General features: G+C 42.5%; 1 protein-coding gene across 4 annotated transcripts in view; it reads right to left on the bottom strand.

The window, feature by feature from the left end:
- Nucleotides 1-25,632, bottom strand: part of sema6bb (sema domain, transmembrane domain (TM), and cytoplasmic domain, (semaphorin) 6Bb) — a 513,075-nt gene that overhangs the window by 252,590 nt on the left and 234,853 nt on the right. For all 4 annotated transcript variants that reach the window (XM_059638496.1, XM_059638494.1, XM_059638495.1 and 1 more), the window contains exon 2: nt 8,279-8,413. In XM_059638496.1, coding sequence (XP_059494479.1) covers nt 8,279-8,413 — 135 coding nt within the window. The remainder of the gene's footprint in view (nt 1-8,278; nt 8,414-25,632) is intronic.

The following is a 25,632-nucleotide window of genomic DNA, read 5'->3' as shown; positions in this document are numbered from 1 at the left end:
CCTGATCCTAGGAAAGAGGCACCAACCATTAATCCTATCTATATCCCTCCTGATTTTATCACAGCATCCCGTCAGGGCAGAAACAGGCCAATCAGCCCAACAAGTCCACATCGTCTCTCCAAACAGCATCCCACCCAGACCCATCCCCTATCCCTTCCCCATCGCCCTGCATTTCCCATCGATAATCCACCTAATTTACACACCCCTGGGCATTGTAGGCAATTTAGCTTGGCCAATCCACCTACCTGCACATCTTTGGACTGTGGGAGACACAGGGAGAATGTGCAAACTCCACACAAACAGTTGTTCAAGAGTGGAACTGAAACTAGGTGCCTGTCACTGTGAGGCAGCAGTGCCAACCATTGCGCCACCGAGCCGCCTAAGTGCTGAGTCACCGTTATGATCCTCTTAAAGGGTCACCCCTCAATCTTTACCCTCCAGTGGAAAAAGGTCCCAGCTCATCCAGCCTTTCTTTACAAGTCAATCCTTCCAAACTTGGCAACATCCCGTAAATCTCTTCTGAAACTGCTCAAGCTTAATAACACCCTTTTTCTTGAATTCACTCATAGCCATCCACTTCAATGGTCCACTTCAGTGATCTGTCCTGTAAGTATAATATGTTTGCATGAATGGAGTAAGAAGGGCAACTTCCTAATGATAATTTATGCCCTTTGGAATTTGAACCTTTCAACAGAATGGTCATGGAAAATAAGTGATCTGTAACAGAAATTCATTTACTTACCTTGAACAATAACCCTTAGTCACATTGCCTAACAAAAAAAATCTATCCCAGGTCTAAAATTTCAATTGACATCAGCTGTAATTGATTTTCCGAGTGTGTTCTTGGGTGTGAAAGAAGAGTTCCAGATTTCCAACACCATTTGTACAAGGGAAAGGAAACGTTCATGGAGAAAATTAGGTTGACAGAAAAGTATTTGATTTTGCTCAGTCGCAAAAGCTGCACCACATTACAACCACTGTCCAGATGAGAACAGGCCACTAATCAAACCTGACACCAGACACTGCCTCTACCAACTGGATTTCAAACATATTCTTTCTCAGCTCACATCTCCTTTCAATGGGTCAAGGATAAAACGCATGCTACTGAACTACACAGAGCTGGGAAACTTCAAGTTTTACTGAGCTCAATGCTGATCTCAGTTAGGGATGTTAGAAATGACCTCAGCGGTCGTCAGGGTTGATAGAAAGAAATAAGTTGGGTTTCATATTCCTGACATTTGTCCAATGTTACACTTAGTCGTCTAACAAGAATTAGGTCTAGCTTATTCAGATTCTTTCAACGTTTAGGGAATGTTACACCTCAAGAGAGTAGGGTAGAAGAGCAGAATTAAGTTTCCAAAATTGGTAAATCTAACTTGACTCCTTTGGTGGTTGACTAGCTCAGTGGGTAGCTGGTTTGTAAAGCGAAGTAGCAGCAGTGTGGGTTCAATTTCCACATCAGCTGAGTTCACCACTCCATTCTTCAACTTCACGCCTCACGTGAGGTTGGTGGCCCCCAGGTTTAACTCATTGTTGGCTGCACCTCTCTCATGAGGGAGCAGCCCATAACCCTCTGGGACTATGAAGCCTTTTGCAGTGAACAATCTCGCTTCTGATCAGCCTGGTGGGATCTTGGGTGAGCAACCTGTTCTCAAGAATGTTGTTTTTAAATTATAATCCGGTGCTTTAAAAACAAAATCCCTCACAGGACTGGGCATCGCTGGCTGCCCAACGTTTGTTGTGCTTCCCTAGTTGCCCTTGAGAAGGTGGCAGTGAACTGCTTTCTGAAACCGCTGCGGTCCACGAATTGTAGCCACATCCACAGTGCTGTGAGGGAGGGAGTTCTAAGATTTTGGCCCAACAACACTGAAGGAATAGGGATACATTTTTTCAAGTCAGGATGGTGACTGACTTGGAAGGGAACTTGCCACTGGTGGTGTTCCCATGTATCTACTGCCCTTGTTCTTCTGGATGGAAATGGTTGTGGGTTTGCAAGGTGCTGGGTAGGTGTCTTTGGTGAATTTCTGCAGTGCATCTTGCAGACAGTGCACAGTTTAGCTACTGAGTGTCAATGGTAGAGGGAGTGAATGTATGTAGATTTGGTGCCAATCAAGTAGGCTGCTTTGGCCTGGATGGTGTTGAGCTTTGAATGTTGTTGGAACTGGAACCATCTAGGCCTGTGCTTCAGATTTCAGCAGCCATTTGGATTCATTGGCCGCAGGCTGGGCTTCTCAGGGTTGGAAATGCAGCAGCAAATGTGAGGCAAATCTGGATTCTGGATCTTATCACCATTGAAATTTCTTTCCCTACAATCTCTCCCACAACAATTTCTCCTTTCCTTCTAATAGTCCTTTCGACTTCTAATGTTGGCCATTTTGACTGAGAATCGGCCAGCCTCAACTTGCCTGTTAGTGTATTGTCAATAAATTAGCTGACTCTAATTTCATTTTCCAATCAAGTTTCTACTTCCTCCATTGTTTAGACTTTGGTAACACTTTATTGGTTCAAAACAGATATGCTTTGTGAGTGAGCCCATTCAGTAGCTCATTAACTCAGTATTCTATTCAGCAATGGAGCATTGCATGCCTGAACAGATTAGACAGCCATGCACTATTAATGCACAGATTGAAGTGCCGTGCATCATTGCTGAATGGATTGCAGTGCATTCACAATTACAGGATGGATTGGAGTGCCATGGCCCAGTGCTGAATGATGCAAGGTGCCATGCACCATTGTCAAATTCCCCATTGAGGCTTACTCATGAAGTGTATCCATTTGAAACTCTTACCTGATAAATTGTAGCCACTGGATAAACTGATCACCGTATGAGTCCAACAATTCATGGGTGGAAGTGAAAACTTAAGGCAAAAATGTACTTGAGTCAGCTAATTTATTGACACTAAATTCATTAATTCATAGCTACATAATAATTATTTGCGACTGGCCAGCTTTGCAGTGAAAAAAGGGGTAGGTAAATCTACACTATCAACAGGCTCCAGCGTCTGCTCATTAAAATTTCACATCTGTTCGCCACGTTAACAGAAGGCATTGGTGACACACTGCAAAGGTGATTTTTGTAAAATTACAATAGCTGAAACCAGAACTGGACAGGACCTCACTCAACTGGAATTTACATAACTCAAAACGAAACACACAAACACAACCAACGAGAATGTTGTGAAGAGATTTAATTTCAGTCTTGTGTGTTTTATTGGGTGAATTCACAAGGTCACTGCCCAGCAATGCTGCTCTGAATCAGTCCTAATAACCAACAAGCCAATGCATTATTAGGAACTACATATTGGTGCAAATTCCAACTGCGCTAGAGAGAATGCAATTATAATGAGAATTAGTTGATGAGGGCCATTTATATTCATTACAATGCAGTCAAGCCTTACTCATGTTTAACAGAATTGGAAAGACTTATGCATGAAATATAATCCTGATTGGTTGCCAAAGATGCCACAAAGCACAATAGGGCAATTTCCTGAAAATCTATTTAAATTATTTCTGTTGTTCATGGAAGTTAATAAGAAATAAATGTTTGACTTAAATCTATTTGAGGATGCATATGCCACAGGTGACATTTAAAAAAAATATAAATGTAGATTTATGTGTAAAATTCAGTCTTTTTTCCCTCTCTGTGCATCTGGGATGGATACAGAGGTAAGTTCACCAATCCTGTACTCCAGTAAGAATGGAGTGCAGCTGAAAGAATCAGGAGTCCCAGCTTTAATGCGCACTCATGTTTCAAGTATAGTTCTATACTAGGAGCACAGAACCAGTGAATGTACTTTGTTTTCTCCTGTCCTTTCCCAGACATAAGGTGCAGTGTTCTGACCAGTTTCAATTCATTTTATTCACTCAGAGTCACTGTGGTCAATTGTAACATTGCAATCACTGCCAGGATGGAAACAGGCCACGGATCAAAGGTGACACCAGGCAGTGCTTCCATCAACTAACAGGATCAGATGAATAACAATAGAAAATCTCAACAATCTTCTCCAGATTGGACATCAAACACATTATTTTCTTACCTCACAGCTCCCTTCAATGGGTCAAGGGTAAAACAAATGCTATTGAACTGTTCAGAGCTGGGAAACTTCAAGTTTTACCTAGGTCAATGCTGACCTGAGTCAAGGATGTCAGAAATAACCTCAGTGGTTCTCAGTGCCGATAGAGAGAAATTAGGGAGTTTCACACTTCTGATATTTGTCCAACATTACACTTAGATGTCTACCAAGGGTTGAGTCTATTTTAAGCAGATATTCTGCAGACACTCAGGGGAATTTTAAACCACAATAGGGTAGGACAGAGGGGTGGAATGCAAATCTTAAAAATAGGAAACTTAACTTTGGGAGTTGGTTAGCTCAATTGACTAGACAGATTGTTTATGATGTAAATCAATGAGGGGTCATTTGCTGAATTCATGACTGCATTCTTTAACTTTACCCCTCACCTGAGGTTAGTGACCCCCAGGTCAAACTCAGCGTTGGCTGTGCCTCTGTAATGAGGCAGCAGCCCATAACCCTCTGGGACGATGGACTTTTTCACGGTGAACAACCTTACTTCTGATTACACTGGGTGGATTGCATGTTGCAACCTGTCCTCAAGATTTGGGTTAGTAATTACAATATGTTAATTCTACTTGGCTCCAGATTTCAGCAGCCATTTGGATTTTAATGGTCGAACTTCTCAGGGTTGGGAAATGCAAGAGCTAATAAGAGGCAGAAGCTGCTGGATATCATCTCCATTCTCACTCCCTGCGATCTCTCCCACTATACAATGGCCCTTTCTATCTCTCATGCTAGGTTTTCTGATTGTTAGTCAATTGGGCCTCTCAATCTGCCTGGCAGTGAGGCGTGAAATAGAGGGAGATAAGCTCCAATTGTTAAAACTACCAGCAACTTTCCCTCCTCCTCCACCTCCCCCAGTTGGTGAAAATCATTCCTGTTCATTTCCTATCACATTGTGCCAAGGCTTTTACCATGTAGGTAAAAACCAAAAGAACTACAGATGCTGTAAATCGGGAACAAAAACAGAAGTTGCTGGAAAAGGTCAACAGGTCTGGCAGCATCTGTGAAGAAAAAGATCAGAGTTAACGTTTTGGATCCGGTGACCCTTCCTCAGAACTGTCCTGAGGAAGGGTCACCAGACCGAAACATTAACTCTGATTTTTCTTTCACAGATGCAGCCAGACCCGCTGAGCTTTACCAGCAACTTCTGTTTTTGTTCTTATTATGTTGAAGCAGGAAACTGAAGTGCCAAGCAGTTGTGCATTATAGTATTGTGTGAGTCAGCTATTTAAGGAGATGATGGGATTAAAACAGCCACAAATAATGAACACAAGTGAGCACTTTCTTAATAATGTGTCCCAGTGCTGTTCGTTAACCAATGCTTGCGAGAGACTTAGGCTATACATGCACAGATTTCCATCCCCTGCCATTTAGGATAGCACTTAGCACCATTTGGCCTGATCATACAGCAGCAATCAGGTATGTGGTATCCAGGGAATTACGCTAAAATCCATATTATGACAGTCCGCAGCTCAAAGTAATGGCACGCTAACATTCTGCGTCCCTTAAGTCATCAAAAAGATATCACCTCTGGAGGTTGGATAAAGTTTTAATACAACATTGCCTCAAACTATGATAAAGGTTGTGAAAGAAAGTCATTAGTCTGGAAAGAGTGGCAAATTAAATAAGCATTCATGGTTATGCAATGTCTGTGACTGTAACAGCAGGAGTAATTTGAGAGGATACATGAGTATATCAAACATGTTATAACGCATAGTATTAGACACCATTGACCAAGTAGATTTCTTTAATATAGCGTCCCAGTGCACATCCACTGAAAATCTCAGTCCCTAGTCTGACCGCCATACAGTTTGTCTTTTAATTTTTGGGTCTTTGTTTCCTTATTCCATTCCGAACAACAATTCTGTCGCAGGTCAACAGAGGACAAGAAGGTCAAAGGAAATCACATAGCCTATTGTGGACTTCAAAATAGTTCCCACCCTTAAAGTCCTCCCATAAGTCAAGCATATATGTAAATAAGGTCTGTAACATATGCACGATCTCCTCATGTCACAATTTACAGCGTTCTGGCTCACGTCTGTCATACATATTTCCATTAGTTCATTTGAATTTCATCAGACTATGTTGGAAGGCCCTTAATTTAACAATGATGCATTGCCCAACCTGTCAACAAAACAAAGCCTCACTTCACTATGGAATGCCACTCCCCCAAGGTCATGACTTGATGCTGTGGTGTGAGCACCTTCCCGTAATAAATAGAGCAAATACAGCTCTGGGGCAGTGAATGAGAAGCTGTGTGAGTGATGAAAAGGCTTTTAAAGGTAGGAATTCAAGAGGTCATTTATCTGAAATCATGAAAGGGTGGTTTTTGCCAGAACAGTCACTGAGCAGCATGGGCAATGAACTAAGGTCAAGCACTCGTCCTAGCATCTCCAGAAAATTCCTAAGGATTAAACCTAGACTCAAACCTGATAAGCCATTTCAGACGAAAAGAAATTGGGGCTGCCTGTCCCATCCTTTAGGGATGATTGATTGGCCTTTGCAGGGTTATTTTTGAAGTTGCAGATTTTTTCCATTTGAGTGGGTGAGAAATGTTGTGCCTTCATTTAGATGTTTAGCTGGGAAGGATGCTTGAGAGGAAATATATTTGAAAGATGATAAGGATGAGAGATTTGTGGGGAAATGTGACGGTTTCCTTGTTCAAAAAATCAATCTACATCATTTCTGCCACCTCCAGAATTCACCTCCTAAGGCAGTTTACCTTCTTTTCCCCTCAAAGGGACCATTCTCTGCAATGCCCTGCTCCACTTCTCAGCCATTCCCAGTGTTATGACACCTTTCCATGGCAGCTTGTCATATAACCTGAGGAGGGGCAACACTGGTTCTTTTACCTCCCCTTCCCTTTCTGTTCAAAACCCCACACACTCCTTGCAGGTGAAGCGGCCTTCTTTCAAATTAAAATCCTGTGTTTGCTGCTGACAGTGCGGTTTTTCTTCCGGTGCTGGTGGGGCCAAATCAGTTCGGAAGCTTACCCCAAAGCTTCAGTTGCTCGTCATTTTAATTCACTCCCTCAATCTCAGGTTCACATGAAATAAGTGCAATATTCCAGTGAAATTCATCACAGACTTGAAGGACAGCACTTCATCCTCACTTTACGGCCTTTTAGACTCAGCATTGAATTCAACAGTTTATCTATCCTCCATGTTGATGCTGTTTTTTGCAGTGTTGAACTGAACCTTGTTTTTTGCCTTTTTTTTGCATTTAAATGGAAGTTGGCATTAATCTGCCACTTGTTCTCACACCAAGCAAGTGTGATGTCACAACCACTACACTTCCTTTGCCTTTCGTTAAGGACACTTCTGTCAGTTAATCACTTTTGCCCTCTCCACTATCCCAGGCTTTCTCTTGTCCTGACCTCTATCCTCCTTCAGTTCTGAAGAGGAAGTTTAAGGTGGATTTGATAAAAGGCTATGAGACTACGACAGGTTTAAATAAGGTAGATATGGAAAAGCTGTTTCTAATTGCTGATGGCAAAAGGATCAGGGAGTGCAAATGTAAGATTTTAGGAAACAGGTTCAGGGGATTTGTGAAAGATCTGTATTTGTGTAGTGTGGTGGTGATGACCTGCAATTCAATTACTTTGACGGCAACGGAGCAGTGCCAGCAATGTTGGAAGGACATTTTTGGGCACTGTAAATTTGGGAAATAAATTTGCAGGGAAGGGGATAGAGTGAGGACATGAGACTGGTTGCAATGCTCTATAGAGACCTGGAACACACTTGATGGACCACTTCTGTGTCATTATGGCTTTAAAACTCCAAAGGCATTGGGATCCTCTGATTTTTCCACCTCTTCCTCTGTAGCTATAATTTGGAGGAGTAATTAATTTTCAGGAAATCTTCTCATCGCTGCCTAGTGACTTTCACTAGAATCCACATCTATTGGTCAGATAAGGCAGGATTTGGCTTGGTTGTGATGCCTGCTGTAATCGAGCAGCTGTTGGAATGCATTGAAAATTGTGTATGCAAAATAGTCTCGAGGCAGTCACCCCCCCATCCCTCCTTTTGAACAAAGCCTGAACTTATGACAGAACCCTTAGCAGTTCAGAAAACGATAGTCTCTCCCCGCCACGCCAATAAAAGCAGGTTAATGATTTCTGAGGAGGGTCAATGGTAGGTTTGCCCTTGCCTTTTGCAAATTTACTCTTCTTTCAAACCATAAATGTGATGCTATATACTTACAGTCTGCAGACCCAGTGCTGAGGGGCCCACTATCATCTGGGAAAATGGCTGCAGCCAGACCAGACAGAAGTGTGATGAACAGGAAGGTCAACGACTTCATGGTGAGAGAGGAAATATGGCCTTCTTCAGAGATGTCTGGGGGCAAGGACACAAAAACACAGCAGTTAGCAGAGGAGCTTCATGATAATTTAAAGTTAGTGAACCTAGTCATTTCCTGGAACAGTTTTGCTTAATGAAGTGGCTGTGTTTGGGTACAGACCCTCCAGCAAGCTTTCTGTGACAGATACAGATAGAAGTGTGGCCCAAGAGCGAGCTTTGATTGTAGCTTCAAATGGAATGGTCGATTTCTGATTTCTGAACGAATGAATGACTCCCTTTGTCTTAGAGACTGTATTAAACAACAAAACTATGCTGACACAAAGTCTGAACGGTAAGTGCAGTGTTCAGTGTGGTATTCAGCCAAATAGAGATTCAATTCTTGGTTTGGATTGAGGTTGCTGATTTAACACTGCACCAGCATTAATGAAACATTTGGTGCTAAAGCACCTCTGGAATTGGGGAGCTGGGGTGGAAACCAGCTGAGTTCCTATTCTCAATCAATACCCAGTGGCTCCAACTGGAGAACACACATCTTATCGACATTGATAGAATAGAATGTCAGGCATCACCCCATTATACCTACTACAATCAAACAGTTCTTTAGGTAATAAGAGAAAAATGGTTACTTGGATAAGAAGCCTGACGTGTCAGTAATTGCAGAACTCAAACACAGTGTCAGATCTTCAGAAAGGGATAAAGTTGGGAGGGACAGAGATGGTGGAGATGGGGAGGGAGGAAAGGTAGCAGGCATCTCAGTTCTTAGATCATTATTATCCAACACAGTCCCTCATACAAATACACGAGAGAGAGAGAGAAATCTTAACTTCCAGAGAAAACTAACTTTCGTCACAGTGAAATTCTAATCATCTTAATACTTCATTTAAATTGCAGGAAAAAACTGACTGCAAAGGTCCATGAAATGAAAAAAACCTAAGTATCCTTAAATGCTCATTTGTCATTTGAATAGCATTTAAAATTGCTTATGAGCATCACATTATTACAAGTGTTGGAATTAGGTTAGGCTCTCTCCACTTCCTGAGTTTCTAATGGCAGGTTTTTAAAGAGAGCAGATGAAAACATTACTGATGTCCAACTTATAATCGTCCAGCATTCTATTGATTCAGGAATTACTTTTTTTCAATTGGAAAATTGTGTATGCCACTTTGTCATTTCAGTGAGAGAGGGAAACAAGGGAATTATACACCAGTTAGTCTAACATCTGTTGTCAAGAAATTACTTGTCTGTTATGAAGAATAGAGGAACTGAAGACCTTGAAAATATTCAGTTGATCAAGGAGAGCTCTGATGCAGAGTCATCTAGACTCAAAACGTTAGTTTGCTCTCTCTCCACGGATACTGCCTGACCTGCTGTGATCTCTAGCATTTGTTGTTTTCAATACAGATTCCAGCATTTTCAGTAATTTGCTCCTACATGGATTTCTAAAAGGTAGGTTGTGTTTAACATACCTGATTGAATTTTTTTGAAGATGAGTCAAGTAGTGGACACAGGTCTGTCTATCATGACATTTATATGGATAGCCGTCTGGCTTGTAACGACCAACCTATCCTCCTGGTCATGGACCATTCCAACTCCCCGCCCCAGTCCCCCTCCGACATGTCCATCCTCGACCTCCTCCAGTGTCGCAGTGACTCAGAATGCAAATTTGAAGAACAACACCTTATCTTCCGCCTGGGCACCCTACAGCCCGGAGGGCTCAACATTGAGTTCTCCAATTCCAATTAACCTTCCCACCCATTCCCCCCAGCTTCCCTTCCAGCTCTCCCTCCTCCCTTCCATTCCAGCCACCAATGGATTCATCCCTCCCAATGTCCAACCAGGTCATACCTACTACCAGTGTCCACCTATCACCACCATTCTGCCTCCATTCCCCACCCCCCCCTTTATCTGCAGCTCCCCCTAACCTCACATCCAGCCCTGAAGGAGGGTAATACCCAAAATGTTGACTGCTCCTTCCTAAAGCTGCCTGGCCTGTTGTGTTCTTCCTGCCTCCTGTTTGTCCACCTATGTTATCGTTCGCTGGAAAATGAAAACCCGAAAGACCTGTTGACCTAGCAACTTTGTAATAAATGCCTAGTTAGTAAAGCCCATATCCCCTAAATGAATGAATTAAAAAAATTCCCTGCTGAATTCCTTACCTCTCTGACTGTCTATTTTTCCATAGTTGGTGCTCCATATGTATACAATCGATGTCCAGTTATCAAAATCCAGTCTTTATGAATTGCCTTTAATATTAATGGCACTTCATGAAGTTGCTCTTTTTTTTAGATTCAAGGATTTTTGCAGATCTCAGGTGTGCAACAACCAAGTTGAATTTGGCTTGATGCCTGTTTTCATGCTGCTTGGCTTTGCATTGTACTTTAAGCTTAATAAGAAGCTAATTGTCCTGTCTTTTTTCTTTATTGTGTTAAAAATCTCACCAATTCTCATGAATACGTAAATTGCTTCACAGGCACGAACATTTTCCTTAACTGGAGTGACGCAGTGCAAGCTGTATAACTTGCATTTGAAACTCTGTGTTAGAGTAAGTCAAGACTAAATTCTAGCAGTCTAAATGTTCCTCATGGCTGCTTGACTCTAAGGCTTAAAGTGATTTATCTGATAAGTTTTACAACTGCTGTGTCCGTTGTTATTCTGTCTGGATTATACTATACAAAGTACAAAAACAATGGGGCTACATCTACCAGCAGAGATAGTAAGATGCTGGAGTCTGAGATAACACAGTGTGGAACTGGAGGAACACAACAGGCCAGGCAGCATCAGAGGAGCAGGAAAGCTGATATTTTGGGTCAGAAAAATTTTCTGAAGAAGGGTCCTGACCCGAAACATCAGCTTTCCTGCTCCTCTGATGCAGCCTGGCCTGCTGCGTTCCTCCAGCTCCACACTGTGTTATTTATATCTCCCAGCAGTTTGCTAATCTTTTACAATCACTATATAGTTATTAATTGAACTTGCAATGCTAATTTGCTGTCAAGAATAAACATAAAATGCCACCTGCACTGAAATTTTAATTTTTATTGAGAGCTAAAAGAGTTTGTGATTCATGATTTTTCTAGGCTTTAAGGTCTACTTGAATGGAACTATTTCAGCCCTTTTGTCTTGCAATTGTTGACTGAATGGTGCACCAATCTTTTCCCCTTTTGGTCACCAATGTACCATGAGTTCCTTTCCCCTCTCCTGTTTCAAGTTCAGTTTTGTGTTAAAAGTTCCTGCTCACAAGATTGTGACATTTTCCAACTATATCCTGAGATCAGTTAAGACAGTCCAGTAAAACCTGGAAATGGTTGCTTCCAGTCTCAACTGGTATTCCGTTTTAAGATACACAAGATCAGTTCCAGAAAATATGCTTTTATTTTCGGTTGTAATTAAGTGCTCAACACAAACCGCAAACACAAAGCATAATTGGGGAGGTGTAGGCAGGATAGTCGTGTCATTGGATAGCAATCCAGAGGCCCAGGAAACTTCTAGGTTTGAATCCCACCATGGCAGGTAATGAAATCCAATTCAATAAAAATCTAGAATTTAAAATAAAAGGGCAGTCTAATTGTGACCAGTTAGTTCACTAACATCCTTGAGAGAAGAAAATCTGCCATCCTTACTAGGTCTGTCCAAGGAAATGCAGGTTGGGTGGCTTGGCCATGCTAAATTGCCCATAGTGTCCAGGGATATGCAGGCTAGGTGGATTAGCCATGGTAAATGTTGGTTTCCAGGGACATGATGGGGGGCACGGAGGTGGGTCTGAGTGGGAAGCTCTTTGGAGATTCAGTGTGCAGTTAATGGACCGAATAGCCTGCATCTACACTGGAGGGTTTCTCTGGATCTGTATGTGACCCCAGATGCACAGTAATGTGATTGGCTCTGAACTGACCTCTGAGCAAACGACTCAATTCAAGAGAAATTAGGGATAGGCAATAAATGCCAGTCTTACCAGTGATGCCCACAAGAATTAAAAAGAATCTCCACTAGTGTGATGTCAACCCAATGCAGATATCCATTCTTATGCATCAACTCTACTACATTTCCCTTCAGTCTCACATCAGTCATTCCTTTGGAGTGAGGGTTGGAATGCCTAGGGTCGGGGTATTGCTGAGGGGCCGACAATGTTTGACATTTTATTGTGGCATGGAGCCGGCTGCACCTATCACATAGCATGTTCACAGACAACAGAAAAATAAACTTTCATCATGTCCATGAAATCACACCCAGATCCCGAGAGTAAAGGCATATTGTGAAAACCCAGTCTCCCGAGATATGGTTCACATTTCAACAACTGAGTCATTCATGAAGCACCTAATCTCTCAGGTTGAAGTTGAAGGAAACATCGCTCCTGGTGTGCTCAGTGGGCAAAGGCACTATTCCCAAAGTTGCTGAGATAAAGTAGAAATGGACTCAAATCCACATTGGGACTGGGATGAGCAAGCTTGTCTTGTCTGGATACAGTTTTAACAGTATTAAAACTGGCTTCAGTGTTCTTGAAGTAAACGAAAACAGGCAGATTTTCTCCTTTTGACGGTGGTCATTCACATCTGCTGGAAACAGATGAAGCTGTGCTGACAGGGCTAATAAGAACGGCAGATACTGGAGTCAAAGATTACACAGCGTGGAGAAACACAGCAGGCCAGGCACCACGAGAGGAACAGGAATGTCGACATTTCAGCTTGGGATCCTTCAGACAACTGACAGCATCAGATTTAACTTTGAAGCATCTCTCAGTTGGATACCTGCCCATGTGCACAAGGTAGGGTGACAGGAAGGGTTCCTTAAGGAACTGTACCACGATGCGATTGAGTGCCCCTGGGATGGGGTGAGAGGGGGTGGAGTGGTATTGGACTGAGTGCCACTAGCCATTGCTTTTCCAGGTTGCAAGAAAACATGGTCATCTGTGAAAGGGGCTGAACTGTAAAAGCTGTGGGAGCGAGAAAGCAATCCATACACTCCGCAGCATAGATATTGTGCAAAACACAGTGTGAGATGGAAGGATTGCTGTCCTTTTGTTGGTGTGTGCTGCTCACTCTTACATTCTCAGGAGCAACAAATGCCATCCTTGCTGGAAATACATTTCTCTCAGTGAAATTGCAAAAAGTGAGTTTGCTGCCTATTTGACTATGGAGGCACCACAGTTACACGCATCGACCACTGGCTCACTATCAAAAATAGTAATTTCAATTGATATCCCCTCCCTATCTTTGTTTATCTGTGACCAATTGTAGCAAAAGGTTCCTGCACTCTGGCTCAGCACCTCACGGAGCAATACGCGCTGAGCTATGAGGAGTTTCCCTCGTGTGCATTTTATTTAAATGTCAGTCAAATGGAAGCAGATGGTTGACTGCTACACCACAGCGAGGTTAAAAAAGAGACATTTTCTGGCAAAGGATAAATTCAGCCACTCTTTGAACATTCACAGAACTCCCACTCTCCAGCGTGACTCAGTTATGAAATGCTCCTCTTTCTAAACATCCCATCCATTCAGGCCAGATGGGGTCCCCATGTTTGATGACCATTCTATGCTGAGCTTGGTAATACATGTTGGAGGAGAGCCCAATGGCTCCATGGCCACAGGACACACTGAGGAAGAGGTAGTTGGATTGAGTGCGATGGGGGGGGGGGAGAACAGTGGTGAGGTGGGGAGTGGATTTTCATTTGTATCAGGGATCTGGGGGTTGACTGCACTTGGCCAATCAGAACGCCTATCTGATCAAGGGCCTGAAGCAATTTGGTAGTGGAACTGAAAACTGAAACTGGTGGTTTGCCTGGAACCGGTGCAAGGTTCGACATTGTCAACAATGATTGGAGGGCAGGGATGGAAAATCGCAAGGTCAAAGGAAGGGCCCAGAACAAAATGAGTTTAGGGAGAGGTCAGGCAGTGGTCAGGGATCTTCATGTTCAGACTGGGTTAGATGTTCTTGTACGAAACTCAATTTCTGACAGGCTTCCAGAAATCCTGCTTTGAGCCCGTCACACCTCAAGTGTCAGCAAGCAGGGTTTCGGCAGTGTACATTTCAGTTGAAAAAGTCATCCGGATCATTTTGCACGGCGTAGGAATCTTTTCTTTCTCACATGGCTGCTGTTACACCCTTCGGCCTGTTTCCATCAGCCGATGAATGTCTATATCTGGAAGCTATCTCTGTGGGTACCAAGATGGCGGTTAGTTTCTCTTTGTGATTTTGGTCTCACTAAAATGCCATTCATTCTGCTAACATTGGTCAAGTTGACAAACTTCTATGGTTTCAATTGCTTTCTTCTGACCTGTGCAGAAACTGTGCATTTACTTTAGCCAACAAGCTGACCAATACATTAAGAATGGTCAATTGTATGAGGATATTTTGGTGGGGATTTGCCTTGAGGCACAGTGGTATTGTCCCTATCTCTGAGCCAGCAAGCCTGCGTTCAGAAGTGTTTAATATCTGTGAACAGTTGTTTCGGAAGTATACACTGAAGACAAAAATCTCGTGCTCCAGTTGCACAAATACAGAATACAGCCTCCCGATTTTAAGGGGCTGTGATGGCACAGTGATAGCATACCTACCTCTTGGCCAAGAGGCCTGGGTTTAAATCTTCCCTGTTCCCAAAAGCGTGACAATATGCCTTAACAAGTCAATTAAAAAGGAGGCACTTGTCATACAGCGATAACTTCACTACCTCTGGGCCAAGAGTCCCAGGTTCAAGTCCCACTTGCTCCAGAGGGGTATAATAACATCCAGAAAATGGGTTGCTTAGAAATTATCCATGAGCGTTTGTAAATTAGTTGCTCTTCATCAATTATATTCCAATGAGAGGCAACCCTTTAAGATTGTGCAGGCAAAGTGTAAAACAAAGCTGTAAAATGAGAAAGCTCAGGGAATGCCTGTGAGAATTTGTACACGACATTCTCGTTGTATTCAATGAGGTTTGTAGACAACGGTTCAACGGAAACTGGTCTGCCTAACACAAACTACAGGATTTGTTCTGTACAGAAGGTAAGAAGAATTGCCTTAACTAGATTAAGTGAAACAGTGCGCACTTCTGGGCAAATCTAATGTGAAGGAGTCACAGTGCCCTGGTTTGTTAATGTGAGGAAACAAGCCAAGGTTCTTGCATCTGGACAGCATCCATAAAACCTTGTTTGATCACAAAGGTGTGTGCTCATTGAGTGAGAGATGGTTTGAATCGGCTGTGAGCAGTCCCTATCAAACAGACCTGCCCCGCTCAATGTCTAAACTCACACATGATGAATGATGATGCTGGACAGTTACCAGAGGGTGGCCAGAATTTGCGACAGTGCATCTCAGTGTGGTTCAGTGCCTTAGGGAGAGCATGGGAAGAAACGCAACAGCAATAATGTGGAGGGCAAAGATCATTCCTGACTTACATTCAAACCTAAAGACACCTAAAGTAAGTTAAAGAGGAATTAATTCACTTATTTTCCCCAGCACCTCATTTCTTGAGAAGTGTATTAATATTCAATAGATCACTGAGCTGTTTCCAACCAAGGAGCTAACAACATTAGCTTGCTTTCTGACACAAGTATTTTTGTGTCCAACCTATCCCAGGATAGGGAGCTCTTTGCAATTACAAGAAGGAATGAAACATTAAAGGCATCTCTCCACAGGATGGGTCACTCTGGTTATCTCTTCGTCTACTGCTCCCTTTGTTTGTAGCTATTGCCTCTTCTTCCTCAAAACTTCCAAAACACACTTAAGGACAATAACGGGAACTGCAGATACTGGAGAATCTGACATAACAAAGTGTGGAGCTGGATGAACACAGCAGGCCAAGCAGCATCTTAGGAGCTCAAAAGCTGATGGTTCAGGCCAAACGTCAGCTTTTGTGCTCCTAAGATGCTGCTTGGCCTGCTGTGTTCATCCAGCTCCACACTTTGTTTGCTGAGGGATGATAAGATAGGTTTCATCCAAAAACATGACGATTTGTCCATGACAATCAGTGTCAGCAGGAGAGAGACCCCAAAAACAGGGAAATGGTTGAAAGAGTTACTTGCCCAGCTCGTGGTGCTGAGGCTAACTGCTGCAACAGTCGTGTCGCCCAGTTGAGACCAGTTAATTCAGCACATCAGACCTCTAATGTTCCTGTGCCTAACTCCTTTCTTTGAAATTCTCAGTCCCAGAACAATGTAGCCACTTGACTTACTTATAGAGAGAAACTGCTTCTTCAAAGGATATTTCAGCTCTGTCCACAGTGAGACTGAAACACTAATATTACAGTAACAAAGCTTCTCAAATGTCAGCAACAAGGCTTACGACTGTAATAGTAACCCTTCGAGCTCAATTAATGAGTTTACTTGGGCAGTCTGCTGGGCTGGGGCTGTAAAACTAGAGACCATTAAGCACTTATTAAGCAAAAATATTAGAGAATTTTGGTCATGTTTGTACTTGCAAAACCATGATTTTTGAGATTGGCAACTGCGAGACTTTTTGGAGGCCGACGCAAATTCAGTGTTGGAAGAAATTTGTATTCTCTCACTCCTCGTCACATATGAAAGACACTAGATCCAGAAGGGTCTTGAGCACATGGGTATGGAAACGATATTTGCCTCCAGAGGGCGCATCTAGTAGTAGGGGTCACTGTTTAAAAATAAGGTCTGCCTATTTAAAACACAAAACATAAAACATAGAATATAGAACATAGAACAGTACAGCACAGTGCCAACCATTTGGCCCACGATGATGTGTCAACCCGTTATTCTATTAAAATCAATCTACCCTGCATACCGTACATTTTACTATCCTCCATGTACCCATCCAAGAGTCGCTTAAAAGTCTCTAAAGTATCTGACTCCACTACCACTGCCAGCGCTCGCCGCTCTCTGTGTGAAGAACACAGACACCTCCCCTATACCTTCTTCCAATCACCTTGAAATTATGACCCCTTGTAGTAGTCATTATCACAGAGATAAAGAGAATGTTCTTTTTTCCTCAGAGTTTTCAAATCTTTGGGCTTTCTTCCTCAAAAGATGTAGAAATGGAATCTTTGAATATTTTTCATGCAGAGGTAGACAGATTCTTGAGAAACAAAAGGGTGAAAGGTTATTGGCAGTCGCAGGAATGTGGAAGTGATCAGATCATATTGAATGGGGGAGGAGACACGAGGGGCTGAATAGCTTAATCTTCATTCTGGTTCCTTATAACACATAAAGTGTATCTCTGAGGCAAGCTTAACATTTCACAGTGAATGAGTCTATTTCTGAAGCATAATCACCATTATGTTTATTGCTTAGCAGCTATTTTGCACACAGCAAGATTTCACAAACTCTAAATGGGATAAATAATAAAACTGTTTTTTGTTGGTGTTGGCCCAATGGAGGAAAGTTGATTAGGTTACCAGGAAACCTTTGCATTCTGTTTTCAATAGAACCACAGGACCCGTTACATCTCCAAAGCACAGAGATTGCTCTTAGTTTGATGGACAAGGCTTGAACATACGGCCAATGCCATAAAAGTGGAAGGGCCACCTATTGAAGGAACTTGCCCTGAAATTATTATTGGATAAAAGGAGTCAAAGGAAGAAAGATAAAGATTTTAAGCTTGAAAAAATAGGAACTAAGTATTAAAATCAACACTACAGTGAAATTAAATCAAGTTGCTGTAGTCCTACTGGATGATGGGACTGTTCTCTCACTGGAGGGAGAAAACTGCTGGTGGTTAAGCCTGAGGAATAGAAAAGTTTTTAAAATAGTGAGTAAGTTAAGATAAAGTTTTGCATCTTTGACCTCTGCTGAACAGAGGACAAACAGTAATAAGGAAATTAGATCAGTGTGCCAAATCGTCACTGTGGAACAGTTCACTTCTTAGAAATAAAACAGATTGTTGCTGTATTTAGTATTCATAAAGAAATACACATTAATTATTTTGGTTTAATAGAAGCAAATGAAGAAAGCAAACAGCTTCTAAATGAAGGTTTGTTTAGACCAGTCTACTGAGGCTGTGAAGGATGCAGCTGTAATTAGCTAGCTCGAGCAGCAGGAGAAACTTCTGACCTCTATGTGCTGCTTTTGCCGTCTACCCCATCACTGACACTTGCTAATTCCCACTGGACAAAGATCCAACTCTGTTTTCCCATCTAAGTGGAGACACAGCAGTTGGAAAGTCCCATGAGATTGTAATGCAATGACTGATGTTACTGGCTCTCCCACAGTTTACATTATGAAACTGCTCTGTGTGTCAGGCAGCAAGGGTGTCAAAAATATATAAGAATATCTTTTGGTAGCAAGTGGTCTACTTAAATAGGCTTAGAGAAAGCCATATGATTCCACCCATGCTCTAGACTAGAACATCAACAGATCAAGATTTAAAAAACAATACTCGAAACAGATCTCAACAAAGCCTCAAGTACTAACCTTGTCACATTCAGCAATGCAAGCCATGAGCTGAGCTATTCCGAAAGGACACATAGTGTCCCAATGGTAAGAAGAACAGTCTACACTAAGCCTTCCCTGTCATTAATATATGTAGTGCATTTCAAGCAGGGGTTTAGGTTTGCTGTGTACTAGGTAGCATGCCATGATGAATAAAACATAATGTTAAAAAAAAACAGCCCTGTGTGCATTGGAACTAGTGAAGGGATGGCTTCCATATCATCCTTGTTAATCCAGCTGTCACCTTGCACAACTTCAGGCAAAAAACAAGTTTGATTTGGAGGGCTAAACAGTAATTTTACAATGTGTAATACAATGCAAAATCATTTAAACTTTTCAGATGATAACTTGTCTAAAAATAGCTGTACCACGCTGCCTTGTGTGAATCAGTCTCACCCGAAGTTAAGTGAACTTGTTTAATTCAATATTTTAAGTTGAATTGAAACCTGATCTAAAACCCTTAGTTTGCCAAGACTGTGGCACGAATTAAGTTCACTAAATTTTAACCCAAAGCAATCTTGGTGTGTCCGTTTGTTCAATTCATTGAAGAAGATGCAACAGCACTATTACACAGGAGACACATTGTGCTGCTGTTAATAATTTATGATGGCGTGTTAGGATACAGCAGTCAATTGGCATAATTAGAAATTACTGGATGCTGGCTCTATGAGGCAGTACTGAGAGGCAAACCTGTAACTTTTAAACCGTAGTCATTACTGAAATGGAAACAATTTGGCAATTGCTTATTTAATTGGATAAAAACCACTTGAACCCTTAAGAACAATTTAAGAAATCCAGCTCTAATCATCTGAAATTTTTATCTTCTCTGTCTGGTTTAGCATCTCTTTTTTGTTTCCCTCCAAACACAAAGGACTGAATTGGATTAGAGGATCTGCCGACCCATTCTGAATCCCCAGGTTCTCTCAGCCGGCAATGTAAAGATGTTTAACGTGCCTGAATGCATCCCCTGTCCCACTGTAACAATGGGTGGGAAACAGCCCACACTGTATCATCAGCTGGACTGGCTGTTTGGAACTGGAGAGCTCCTCAAATGTTACAGCCTTTTTGTCTGACTTCTGCTTCTCAAATGAGCCCACACACTGACTGCCACTTAGCAGTGGGTGCTCCAGCCCCCTGTGCTGATGAACAAACTGTCTCAAAATGACTCACTGTTGCACCTGAAAACCTGGGTGATACGAGGGCATGTTATTGGATGCCAACTTGATAAAAAAAAGTTAACAAATGGGAAACTGTTCCTGGATGAAAACTTGTTGAAAGGGATTCTATCTTCACGTACACTTTTTTCTCTTTGGGGAATAGTGGAGTTGTGATGTAAAGGTTCGCCAGCAGCTCAGTCTGTTGAACTGGATCAGATACACCTTCCATTGGCTAAGGAGTCTTAGCTGGGACTCGATTCTAGAGTTAGGGCTATCATCACTCTACCTCCATGGAAATGGTTACAACAAAATATTGAACCACACAAACTTTATTCAATGCGAAATACAAAACTTTTTTGGAGTGATGCTACACCACAGCATGTCCTACACAGATTAAATCTCACAATGTTCGCAGGTGGGCTAAATACCCAGTTGCTGTTATTGTACCAGAACAGCCCTTTGGTATCAAAGGCATGGCTGAAGCACCCCTCTCTCAACTGCCATTTTCAACAGCTTTAACCCACAAAAAGTGTGTGCATTTCAGAGGAGAGACCAACATCCAACAGTTCTGCTATTTGTTGACACTGCTATAGCATCCAACAAATCAGTTCATATCATGCATGCATTGTATTACATTCACGAACACTTCCTCACTGAACACAATGACTGGAACTTGGAAGCTAGTCAGTAAATCTCCACATTAATCTATCTTTTCTCCTATAGGCAGGCTGATGGACCCTGACTCAGTTTCCAGGCTGCTTATTAACCAGAACAACATTAATTAGAAAATCAAAATGAAAACCTCCAAGTAATTCATTATTATTTTTAATTAAGAAGGTTCATTCTTAATGTAACGCAATCAAGGGAATGACACTATAATTATTACATGACACACAGTGAAGCCGTGATAAGCTCCTGCTTACACAAGGGAGCTCCCACTTACAGCAAGGAAGAGAACTGCACGTTCCACAATGGATTTGTGGAATCAAAAGTATTTGACCACCAGAGAACAGAAATTGGGTCTTCAAGTCTTAGGTTTGGACTAAAAGCTTCAATTATGATCCTTTTTGATGTTTGGGAGTATTACAAGAGACTATTGATAACACCCGTTCTGTGCAAGTACCCATTTTTCCTACCCAGGTTTCCTGTATACGCCAAGCAAGCACTCACAAAAACAAACAAAATCTTCAAGAAATTAAAAAAGCTTGGAATAAGGATGTTAAAAATAATTCATTAAGATAAATGACAACACTTAAATAAACACATCAGCAATGCAGTGGAAATCAAAGAAGTACAGATTCATTCTCCATCCGGGATGCCATGATCTCTACGCTACAATCTGCCTTCAAGTCATAGAATCCCACACTTTGGAAGCAGGCCACTCAGCCCATCTAGTCTAAACTATCCCTCTGAAGAACATCCCACCTCCTAACGTATAACCCCACATTTCCCATGGTTAATCCTCCTACCTTCATATTCCTGCACGCTATGGGCAATTTGGCATGGCCAATCCACCTAGCCTGCGTATCTTTGAAGCGTGGCAGGAAAATGGAATGCCTGGAGGAAACCCATGCAGACACAGGGAGAACGTGCAAGCTCCACACAGACAGTTGTCTGATGGTGGAATCGAGCCCAGGTCCCTGCATTGTGAGGCAGCTGTGCTAAGCCACTGAACTGCCGTGCCACCCCAGTCTGTGATAAAAGAAGGTAAAACTAATGGTGACCTGCACTGCTTTGTGGCTGAAAGTGCACCAAATGCAGCTATGACATGGTAGAATACCTGCTTTGGAATGTTCAGTTTCTGAAAGCTCACTGTAACATAAGCAAACATTTGATAGAAACCTAGCCGAGATGGTGTAACCTATCAACAATTTCCAATGTTCTGCTGAGATCACAGCTGGAGATAGAAATAACCCCCCTTAAATTTCTAGTTCAGTGAGCGCAGGATCAGTTCAGCTGCCTTCTGAGTCATTGCTTGCTCTCATAGGAAGTTTGGCCAGTTGCTCAAATACGAGAAAGCTGACAATTTCACTAGCCATGTGTATAAAGTACTAACAACTGTACAATAACGAAACAAACTGGAACGGTCTCTTAATCAGATACTAGCTGGTAATCTCACACAAATAAAGCCTGGGAAAGTTAGCATGAGAAATGGTAAAATATGATATTTGTACAGCAGGATTAATCTCACTTCCGAGATTTTGCTGAGATAGATAGAGACAGAGGAAATTCTTTATCCAACTGTGCTATACCTGATTTGAGAGCGAAGTGGAAAATTAATAGCGATTTAAAACTACTGGCCATTACATTAAGGGGCTAATTTTCCAAAATAATTGTTCCAGTAGGGGGCTTTGCCAGCTGATGCTCTTATGGCAGACTTTGACTCATTCTGTTGACAATTCTAATTTTCAGAGTATGCCTGGAAAAATCACACTCAGGCTCAAATTTCTGGCACAATTTGTTTGTGGGTGCACAACACACGTTGTTCGGGGTACAGTGCTGTTGGGGTGGGGGTGAGTGTGATAGCGGTCCGGTCCGTGGGCAGTGGGCTTCACATTAAATTCAGGGGTGTCCGTTCTTGTTATCTGCAGGAAATGAGCTGTAGTGAATTCTAAAGCCAACAAGATTGCATTTAAGACAATGTGGAATACTCCTAAACCTTCTTTCCCTACTCACTTCATAGCCAGACACATCTTGACTCAGTCAAGGGAAAAAAGAAGCATTGATTATCAATTTAGAACTCACAACAATTGAACTGCCTGTTCTGAGGAAGGGTCACTTGACCCAAAACGTTAACTCTGATTTCTCCCCACAGATGCTGCCAGAGCTGCTGAGCTTTTCCGGCAATTTCTGTTTTGTCTCTGTTGTTAATTGACCTGCCTGATGCAATTTAAAATGAAATATTAAAAATTAGTATCCATCAACGCTCCTGGATGCATTTAGAGAGAGTTGGGCACTGTGGAAGAAACAGTGCTTTCTATCCCCCTCCAACTCCATTTTGATTTTAATGCCTCTCTAACCCTTCCCCCACCCCCGCTCCTAACCACCACTTCATTTTTGATCGCTCGTATTGTCCATGATGGGTAAATACTGAATTGGCGACATGGGGTGTTTTTATGGGTGGTGAACAGTAGTTGAAAGAAATGCAAAAAAAGGAGTCATGGTGATTTTGCTGATGGGAAAGTCACTCAGTTGTGTGTGATCAAATTTGTGGGTAGAAAAAATGTTTAAAAAAACTACATTGCTTTCATACGTACTACATATAGGAGTAAAATTTGAGAAGCAAGTTTTTTAGTATGGCAGTAGGAATGCTTTGTTCCCCCGGCTTTACCAAAGACTGAATTTTGTTGTGTTCTGACAATGGTAGGCCTAAGTCCAATGGTACAGCTACAATATAGATAGGTGTAAATATACTCAGCTGAAGAATTGTGTTAACCGCACCACAGAACACCACTCCACAGCACACCACAGAACCCCACACCACACACCACAGAACACCACACCACAGCACACCACGCACTACACCACAGAACCCCACACCACACCACACCACACACTACACCACAGAACCCCACACCACACACCACACCACACCCTATATCACAGGACGCCACACCACACCACATCACACCACGCACTACCCCACAGAACACCACACCACACTACAGCACATCACACCACACCACATACCACAGAACGCCACACCACATGCTACACCACAGGCCACACCACACACACCACACCATAGCACATCACACCACATTACACACTACACCACAGAACACCTCACCACAGCACACCACACCAGCCTGACATTTTGCTATCGAAGTGGGTAGCTAGGGGAGGAAATGGCCTACTGGTAAATTAGTTGACTGTTAATCCAGGGACCCAGATAATGTTCCAGGGACCTGGGTTTGAATCCCACCACGGCCAATGGTGGAATCTGAATTCAATAAATATCTGGAACTAAGGGTCGAAATGATGACCATTATTCCATTGTCGGTTGTAGGGGAAAATTCCATCTGGTTCACTAATGTCTTTTAGGGAAGGAAACTGCCATCCTTACTCTGTCTAGCCTACGTGTGACTCCCGTCCCACAGCAATGTGACTGACTCTTAACTGCCCTCTGGGCAATTAGGGATGGGCAATAAATGCTGCGTGGCCAATGATGCCCACATCTCTTGAATGAATAATGAAGAAAAGAGTCAGTAACTGTCCTGACTCACTGCTCTTGCCTTGATAGAGAAAGGTCCCTGAATATCTGGGGAGTTACACCTCAGTGACAGGTGCAGGAGAGAGTCAAGGACAGCTGTGTGCTGAGGTGTTCTGGCCTGATTTTTAGATGGGCACTTATATTTTAGATTCTCTAGGCCTTAACTTCTAAACTCATCCATAAATCCATTCTATTAAATAATCTGGAGGAATTACATTAAATTATGGAACAGGTCTCTAAGGGGACATGGGTTGGATAGGAGAATTGGTTGGTATTCAGTTTGTATTCCGAGGAGGCAAAGGCTTAGTGGTATTATCGCTGTACTATCAATCTAGAAACTCAGTTAATGTTCTGGAGACATAGAACATAGAACATTACAGCACAGTACAGGCCCTACAGCCCTCGATGTTGTGCCGACCTGTCATACCGATCTCAAGCCCATCTAACCTACACTATTCCATATACGTCCATATGTTTGTCCAATGATGACTTAAATGTACCTAAAGTTGGCGAATCTACTACCGTTGCAGACAAAGCGTTCCATTTCCTTCCTACTCTCTGAGTAAAGAAACTACCTCTGACATCTGTTCCCTATCTTTCACCCCTCAATTTAAAGCTATGCCCCCTCGTGCTCGCCGTCACCATCCTAGGAAAAAGGCTCTCCCTATCCACCCTATCTAACCCTCTGATTATTTTATATGTTTCAATTAAGTCACCTCTCAACCTTCTTCTCTCTAACGAAAACAGCCTCAAGTCCCTCAGCCTTTGCTCGTAAGACCTTCCCTCCATACCAGGCAACATCCTAGTAAATCTCCTCTGCACCCTTTCCAAAGCTTCCACATACTTCTTATAATGCGGTGACCAGAACTGTACGCAATACTCCAAGTGCGGCCGCACCAGAGTTTTGTACAGCTTCACCATAACCTCTTGGTTCCGGAACTCGATCCCTCTATTAATAAAAGCTAAAACACTGTATGCCTTCTTAACAGCCCTGTCAACCTGGGTGGCAACTTTCAAGGATTTGTGTACATGGACACTGATCTCTCTGCTCATCTACACTGCTAAGAATCTTACCATTAGCCCTGTACTTTGCCTTCCGGTTACTCCTACCAAAGTGCATCACCTCACAATTGTCTGCATTAAACTCCATTTGCCACCTCTCAGCCCAGCTCTGCAGCTTGTCTATGTCTCTCTGTAACCTACAGCATCCTTCGTCACTATCCACAACTCCACCGACCTTAGTGTCATCTGCAAATTTACTAACCCATCCTTCTACGCTCTCATCCAGGTCATTTATAAAAATGACAAACAGCAGTGGACCCAACACCGACCCTTGCGGTACACCACTAGTAACTGGTCTCCAGGATGAACATTTCCCATCAACTACCACCCTCTGTCTTCCTTCAGCAAGCCAATTTCTGATCCAAACTGCTATATCTCCCACAATTCCATTCCTCCGCATTTTGTACAGTAGCCTATTGTGGGGAACCTTATCGAACGCCTTGCTGAAATCCATATA

Source organism: Stegostoma tigrinum, chromosome 30 (assembly GCF_030684315.1).
Source record: "Stegostoma tigrinum isolate sSteTig4 chromosome 30, sSteTig4.hap1, whole genome shotgun sequence".
Classification (NCBI taxonomy): domain Eukaryota; kingdom Metazoa; phylum Chordata; class Chondrichthyes; order Orectolobiformes; family Stegostomatidae; genus Stegostoma; species Stegostoma tigrinum.
The sequence above is the reverse complement of the archived record's forward strand: the minus strand, read 5'-3'. Positions and strand labels throughout refer to the sequence as shown.